At 37.4% G+C, this 8,909-nt stretch overlaps 1 protein-coding gene across 1 annotated transcript in view; it reads left to right on the forward strand.

Annotated features, from left to right (window-relative positions):
• The window catches only part of hmga2 (high mobility group AT-hook 2), a 29,735-nt gene extending 24,560 nt beyond the window's left edge, over positions 1-5,175 (forward strand). The window contains exon 5 of the mRNA XM_060890065.1: positions 608-5,175. Coding sequence (XP_060746048.1) covers positions 608-646 — 39 coding nt within the window. The 3' untranslated portion in view covers positions 647-5,175. The remainder of the gene's footprint in view (positions 1-607) is intronic.
• Positions 5,176-8,909: the final 3,734 nt, after the last annotated feature.

Below are 8,909 nucleotides of genomic sequence, written 5' to 3' on the forward strand. Positions count from 1 at the left end.
TCTCTCTCTCTCTCTCTCTCTCTCTCTCTCTCTCTCTCTCTCTCTCTCTCTCTCTCTTTTTCTCTGGTTGATGCTCAGCTAGAGTATATATTAAATACAGGGCAGTGGTAGCTCAGTGGTTAAGGTGTTGGAATGTTAGAATTCCAGGAACACAAAGCTGCCACTGCTGGGCCCCTGTGCATGGCCCTTAACCCTTAATTGCTCAGTTGTATAAATGAGATAACTGTAAGTTGTTTTGGTGTTTGCCAGATGTTGCAAAAGTAAATCAGGGGATAGAGATCAGATTTAATCAGACCTAAACAAAATTTTTACAGTACTGGCAACTGCACATGCTTTACAAACTTAAATGTAGATATAATAATAATAATAATAATAATAATAATAATAATAATAATAATAATAATAATGAAAAAACCCTCAAAATATAATATAAATTTAATATTTTCATTTTTAATTTTCTTCAATTTATACTAATATACTATTTTTTATTTATTTATTTTTCATTATTCAAAATGTAAGTATTAAAGCCTTCAAATGTCCTGTCATTCAGAGTGTGTGTGTGTAAATTGGCAGTGATTGAAGTAAGGCTGTTTTTTGTGCTTTTTAGGAAGAGGAGGAGGAAGAGGGCTCACCCGAGGAGGACTAATCAACCACAGCATTTTACCTCTACCTCATCCAGCTGTCAGCTCTCTTCAAGGGAAAAGACTGCCTTGACCACTTATTGTTGAGTTTCCACTTTTGTTTATCAAGTTTGTTAATCGTTCTCATTTGTTGCATTTCTTAGTTTCATTTTTTGTTTGTTCTTGTTTGTTATTTTGGTTTTGGTTTTGTTCTTGTGATCAGCACACAAAACCTCATAGCATGAACGCGGGGCAAAAATCACGACAACAACATCGACAAAAAAACACAACCGTTGTGCAGATGATAATTCTGCTCACCTCCGCATTCCAAACTGCTGTAGCACAGAGGTGCGGGAGTTAGCCGCATGGGATGTGCTGCTGGTGCTCTTGCCACACACACCAACACACACACAAAAGAGAAGGAAAACCTATCTGGTTTTGTCATTTAAATGTTTGTGGTAGAGCCTACAACACACACCGTTACTCCATCACAAGTGCACACATACATGCAGAAAACACCTTACTTCTGTGTCACACCACCAAAGACAGATGAGAAATTAACCATTCTGGGTATTTAGATATATAAAAGGTTAAAATACAACATTTTATTTGATAAATGTTCACTAATATGAACATGAAAATAACATGACCTATTAAATGTTAATTACCATCATTAGAAAGTTTTTTTGAAGAATTTTGTAGTACAGAAAGAAGAAAATAGAGTCTGGGGTCAACATTAATGAGGAATATTGTGCTGGATGTATTTAAAGCCAATTCCATAGCAAAGATTTTTCAAAAAGGAACCTATTCACACTAGTTTGCATTATGTATGCATATACAATTACCTTAATATAAGTGGGTCTTTCCATAGAATAAATGTAACAACGTTAACAATATTTAACATGAGTACACGAATTGGAATGGCTTTGACTTATTATAAATGGTATTTAGAGGCTTTAAAACCCTCCAAAAGCCATTAAGGTATCGAAATTATATGAGGTGAATTATAACCTTTAAATGATGTAGAATATCACATCAGATATATTCGTCAAGTGAAAATCTTAACCAAAAACATAACTAAGCTTTAATACCTTAAAATAAGCCCAGAGTTTGTTCAGTTTGAACTTTTCCTGTCTATCTTCGGTGGTGAGCTTAAAAACTAGACAAAAAAAAAACGTACTTCTGCAAATTGTAAATGAGACGCGAGTCTCCAACAGAACTACAGAACAACCATGCAGCAATCTACTGTACATACACAACCCTGGCATATTTGTTTTACCATTTTACATGTACAGATTCGTTATTGTGTTTCTTTCTGTTTTTTTTTCTGTTTTGTACAACATTTAAAGAAGACGTAATAGCTTTAAAGAAGACATAATGTTCAGTACTTTCACATAAAGGGAAGTATGTCATCACATTCTGACTCAAAAACTGAACCTCAAGAAACATAACCCACAGGAAAGAAACCACACTATACCTCAAGACACACAAGATCCATGAAGCACAGTGACCTTGTTGGGGTTCAGGGCTTCGATCCCGTCGGCACTGTTGCCCATGAAAAATCTCCTCATCATTTCAAAGCTACCTCCGATTTCTTCACCCAGCGAATCAGCTTATGAGACACACGCTGCTATAAACTACTCATTACTCAGCAGGGGATGGCAGTGAGTGCCAATGTCAAAAAAAAAACTTCTCTTGAATGCCTGTAATAATAATGTTTGATGGCACAGAGAAGCTCTGCAAATGATTTGTGAGAGTCAGGCAGGTGATGACTGAAATCCGAGGTGTGATTGGATTCCAAGATGAACTCCTCAAGCAGCTAAGGGAATACGTACTGTTTTTTTTTTTTTAATTATTGTTGTTTCTTTATTTTTAACACTTTCATTTACCTGTTATATGTAACAAGATTCTTTTCTTTCTTGGCAACTGGGGCATCTGTTTTACATCAGTTAACTTGAATATGTTTTGTACTGATTTACTCAATTGTTTCTATGGATCAAATGCTTGTATGACTCTAAATGATATTATTGCAAGTGGATTTTCTTTGCTCCTCTTATTTTTTTTTCTTTCTTCTCTTCTCTTTGAGTTTTAGTGTAGATTTCCTCTGACATACATACTCTTCTGATATGTACCTCAAAAAAAAAAGAGAAAAAAAAAGACTAATAATCAATTGACAAATACCTACCTCCGGTCTTGATAAAAAATGATTTTGCCTGGCCTATTTTAGCACAATTTCAAATGATTGTACGCTGAAAAAAGGACTGCACAAAATCCATGCTTTACAAACATTAAATTTGAATTGATTTTCATTTTCCTGGGGGAGAAGACAGAGAAAAAAAAACTTGATAATTTTTCAGGTTAAAAAGTATATATATATATATATATATATATACATACATACATATATATATATATATGTTTTGATTTTGTATATTGCATACATGACTTTATTTTTTTTTTAATTACTAGATATCGAGATATACTTGATTAGCAAGATTTGTGTCTTTTACACAAATGTGATTTTCTGTTCTTGTCATGTGGTTCATGCAGGTTTATATGTAATACTTCATATGTAGTGAAATGCTACACTTTTTTCAGATTATCATCATGAAAACCTTTGAACCGCTAACTGGTATTCTCAACTGGGTCTGAGGTAGAGCCTCACGGAAAGCTAGTGGAGCAGCAGACATGCCTCCTGAATTGACACATTCATAGTTGCTTGGTGTGGCTACCTTTAGCATGGCAGCTGCAAACCAACATTAGATCTCGCTCAAACACTGTAAGGCTAAATAACTGTCTACATATTTAGCAGTACAAAAAAAAGTCACTTACCTAGTTGAAAATATTGTCACATTATGAAGCACCTTAATGGCAAAGACATAAATGACCTTTATTTGCTTTTTTATAAAGCATCCAAAAGGAAATGCAGCTCTTCTGGGGGCTGTAGATACATCAGAAAGTTTAGCTCCCCGTAAAGACCTTCAGTTTACTGTCGTTTTATGTGATTTATGTAAAAGCAGTTTAATTTGGTGTATTCACCGTGTAGGTAGGTCCTGCCATTTATCATTTTAAAAATTGACTATTTTGGGAGAAATAAAATGAAATTAAAATTTATTCGGCTGAAACAGATTCCTGCTCTGTGAGTAAATGCAACTCCTATTTACAGTGATATCCAACTGCTCTGTCAGATCCAGGGGCTTAGCTCAAATGAGCAAAAATAACGTACTGTTACGGGTCACATTACCGACAGTGATTGATTAAATTAAAACAGCATGAAAGGAATTGTAAACTCAAATCAAATCAACATCCATGTCTGTTCACTAGAAATGTATCTCTTTTGTGGTGATGTAGAAATTCTGCAAATGGAGTTCTTTTCCCGTCTGAAGGAATTGAACTGGAAAACTTTATCCTCACATTTTTCATGTTACATTTAATAAAAGCATGATTAGAATGCAAGGGTTTTGACTAAAACATCTCACTACTGTATAAAGTAACAAGGGGGTGGAGCCATGCTGATAACTCTAAAGTGCTGAGGCGTGGATGTGAAACAAAATGTTTTACAAGTTAAAACTATGCACCTATGTTAAACCCAAAGAGAAATGTAAAGGATGAACTGAATGTGTGATTTAAAAGGATTTCAAATCAGCCAGAAGAAGAAGTAGAGTTTTTGCAGACACGTTCACATACCGGAAGTAAACTCCGTACCTGCAGAGAGCCATCGTTTTTATAACTGCACTGAAATGTATATTCTGTTTTTTTCTGCATTTGCAGAAATACTGAAGACTCCTAAAACATCTCTTCATCAGCAGACACCATATACTGTGTAGTCATATTTACTCACCGCTAACAAACATCTCTTTGCAAGAATCACGTTCACTGCTTTAGGGAAAAGACATCACAAGTGAAAAGGACTGTCTGCTATGATGCACATGTCTAACAGTGTGTATTACTGACAAAATGTCATAATGTTCTTGAGTCCTTTCTTGACTTGATCTGTTGGTTTGAATGTGTATCCACATGAGCCACTGTTAATGTGCTTTTCGCTGTGGGTGTCTTAATGAAGTCGACTTTGATAACATGTTCTAGTACAATCGAATACACACTACTACCTCCAAGAGGGCCTCTTTTTTTTTTTTTTTTTTTTTTTTTACCTCATTATTCAATCTGCTTAAATTCAGTTAAATTCAGGTGGCTGACTCCAGGGAAAACATATATATTTTTATGGGTGATACATTTTATAAGACTGTTCATCTCTGCCTCTGCCTTTCAGTCACAGTTGGACTGGACAGTTACCTTGTTCAAAAGCATTTTTCTTTCATTATGCAATGTTATGTAGTTTCATTAGCTGTGGGGAGAGACGGTCGCCTGTTCTTGGCCTCCTCCACCTAATATATAACTTCCAATGCTTTCTAACATTTATGGCTATCTCTGTTTCACCTAGTATCGCTGTCTATAATTCCACTTCGAATTACTTGCCTGTTAAAAAAATGATTAAAAAAGTTCTCTTTATAGATATTCACTGCCTTATTCAGCACAATAAAATGGGTGCTTGTGACTGCTGTTGTCTCTGAAGTTTTTTTTTGCATTTGTTTACCATTAAAAATGATTTTTCTGGGGTTCTTTAGGAAAGGCAATAATGTAGAACTGTAACAATTAAAATAACCAGTGTGCTTAATTGGGTCTGGTACTGAAACTGAAACATTTCTAAAAGGTCAGTTATTATATTCTCTACACTGTAAAAAAGTAATTTATTCTTAAATATTTTTTTCTAATTAAAAAACTAGTTACTGCCTCTACTTGAAACTGTAGCCAGTGGAGTAAGTCTTTGTGACTGAATCTCCTGTCATCCAGACCTCAATGAACCATTAGATCTTTTTTCTCTTGCTGCCACAGAGCTTATTTGTAGCACACAGTACACCTGACAGTAAGCATCTATATTTCTTACCCAGCTGATTATCCATCCAGGAGAATCTTCTTGGAGCTTCCTGGGGACCACATCTTCTGTAGATGTTTACTACCTCACTTTGCTGCCTTATGCTACGTTCACATATACAGCGATTTTATCACTGGACACACCTACATCTAGTTGCCATGTCACCGGAAGTCACGAGCTCTCACTGAAAATGAATGACAATTTATTCTTGATAAACACTGATCAAATGTGTTTATATTTAACCCATAGTATACATAGTAGTCATGTTTTTGAGATTAATATTGTACATACAATTGGCAGCATAACAGTGTACATTTATTTAGCATCCAAAACATCCTAATTATAAACATCTCAGTATTACAAAATTGATGATTCGTAGATTCTTACATCATGCAGAATATCAATTGAATGCCGCAGTTTTTTCACATCTCTGTAATAAATTGTTGAAATCTGAAAGGTTTTTGCTGTACTGCCTCTTCTGTCTATCTTCCTCTCTCTGCCACCCTCTCTGGGGAGATATGGCCCACCCATAAGCCCCTGACCTTTGTCCATTGTGGCCCCTCAGAATGGAAAGGAGGCCCACACTTCAAAGCCACACCAAGTTCCTTTACTCATTCAAAGCCCACTTTCCCCCCCAAAATACATTCTGCTCAGCCTTTAAGAGTCCATCTTTTGTGGACAGCACACATCATACAGCTGCTTACTGATTCTTCCGAACTGATCCACTAGGACGAAGGGAAATGAGGGGCAAAGTGGGAGGCGACAGCTGAAGGAGAGGGAGGAGGTGGAAACAAGCTTGCCGTCTGGGTGGAGGGTGATTTAACTGCTACCACAACCACATTTTGAGGTGGTCTTTCCACCTCTTCCTCTTTTCCATGAAATGAGGTTCCCATTCTGTATAACCACAGTAAGGTTGAATCCACTGCCTGCTTCAGCTCCAGACACACAATTCCATGCCAGGCAGAGAACCCCATAAACCCAGAGTTATTGCATGCAACGTACAGATATTAGATGAACTATTTAAACAAATATTCCAGTTTCAATAGGCATTTTAAAATATGCGTTCTTTTCTGGCATTATTTATAACTTTTCCAAGTTGGTTAACAGGTTCTATATGTGATTAAAATGTATGCAAAGTTTTTTATGTCCAATAATTTGTTATTATGTTGACACCACAATTCACAATAAATACAATGCAACCAATGCATCCAATTTAAAGATTTAATACTCAACTATTGCTTGTAGCTGGAATGACTTTCCTACTAAATGCAATATTGTTTTAATATTCTAAAAAGAAAAGAAATATATGAACTGAAGGTAAATTCTCTGTCGCTCTCTTTTGTTTGCTCACTCTTTTCCTCTGAGGTGAGCTGTAGCACATGTACTTAATTGGCTGTTTCCTGTATCTTCCATTCTAAAGGATGTCCGTCCTCTCCGCTGAGCAAATAAAACACACTTCCTGCTCTGTGTGTCTGCATGCAGCTGCTGCTGAGCGCTGGCCCAGGCTCAGCTTTCACACACCCTCCTGATGCAATTCATGTGCTGCCACAGGCTCCATGAGCCCCAGGAGTGAAACAGTGGAGCGCTTTTTCAGTCCTGCCCAACATTTTCATTCAATTTACTCACTTTGCAGGTATAGTGTATAACTAGAAAAGGAAATTAAAAAGCTAGGTCAGGTCAGGGTTAAAGTCTGATGGTGGTAGGAATAATTCATTTATCTTGTTTTTTCGAACACTGGTATGCAATGAGGAAGAATTTATACCCCTGTAGTGCGTTAAGGCTTTGGGTTCTTGGTCAGGGTTCGAGCCCCAGCACTGCCAAGCAGCCAAGCTGCTACTGTTGGGTCTTTGAACAAGGCCCTTAACCCTCTCTGCTCCAGGGGTGCTGTATCATGTCTGACCCTGCACTCTGGCCCCAACTTCCTAATCTGGGGATATGCAAATAAAATTATTTCACAGTGCTATAATTATTGTTATTATTTTGTTCTTGTTATTATTATGTCTGTGTCATCAGTTCATTTTTTCAGGCATATTTTTGTAATTTTATAGAGTTGAATGAAAAAAATTCTATGCCTTATAGGGGGAGCCGGTTAAGAAGAGGAGAGCCTTGCTCATAATTCATAAGCAGGGATATTGTCAGTAACAATGAGCAGAAGTTTTTACTGCACGATAAAGGCAGGCGTTTGGCGGTGTAAAAATAGGATATAGCCTCCTCCACTTGCACACACATGCGCACACACCCTGAACAGCCACTTCCCAGCCTCTTGAGTAAATATTTAACCTCAGTATTCCTCTCGGGACTTTCAGGAAGTCTGACTTCTGTATCTCCTTAAGGGAGGACAAAAAAAAAGACAATGAGCAGCACCACATGACACACACTTCACCCAGTTCCCATTTTTTCACATGTGCATGACCTCCTCCAGTCATCTCTAGAATTTCTTTGGATATAGACTTTTTTTTTTTTAAACTGAATTTACTCCAATTTGATCTTTTGCCAAATTTAGTGCACTACGCCCATTAAAGCAGAACTAATATTTTAGTAAAGAAGTTCCGGTAATGATGTTTCAGGCTTGGAGGCACAGATGAAGTACTGAGATTTCAGTTCTGAGGCATTTGAGAAAGCAAGAAAAAAATAATGTGCTTAGGATAAAATCCCTCTATTTTTATTGAATCCAGCGATTCCTGGCAGACAAAAGTGGCTTCAAAAATTCATGTGGACCCGAACTGTGCATTTCCCATGTCTTAAGTTTGATTAAGAACACAGCTTTTTAGTGGCTGCTTGATGGGCCATTGATCTTTCCCTGTCTGCCTCTGCTGAGTGTCTGGGATATGAGGGGGATCCACAGGGGCAAGCGGGGAAGTCCCCTTGGAGGCTACACTAAGTCTGGGTGCTTCCTGCAGACAAGTGTTTGGAAATGACCCTTGTGGGTGTCTGCCTGTGAGGAAGACCAGAGCTCGCTCCTGTCTCGTCCTGCACCAGGAGAGGGATTAAGGCTAGCCATTCTGGCCCCTAGCAGGGTCACAGCAGAATAATAAAAATAGCTAAATAAAGACTACTTTGGAAGCATGGAGCAAGCGGATATATGCTTCAGAATATCTTAATTGATATGCTCATATTAGGTCATCATTTACTATTCACAACATGATCCATTTTATCATCCTGTGCATCAAAGCACAGGACTGAGCGGTCGTATCTAAAGATGGTGCAATGAATCTTTATTAATGTATTGAAACAGATGAATGGCTTTGGGACCTGAGAGAAGATGTCACCCTTTCTTCATCTATTTCCTCCCACCCATCCATCAAAATGAAACTGCTAAAGTTCTTCCTTCCTCCACCACCCCACCCTCCCCTCAA

This window comes from Tachysurus vachellii, chromosome 16 (genome assembly GCF_030014155.1).
Source record: "Tachysurus vachellii isolate PV-2020 chromosome 16, HZAU_Pvac_v1, whole genome shotgun sequence".
In the NCBI taxonomy this organism is placed as follows: domain Eukaryota; kingdom Metazoa; phylum Chordata; class Actinopteri; order Siluriformes; family Bagridae; genus Tachysurus; species Tachysurus vachellii.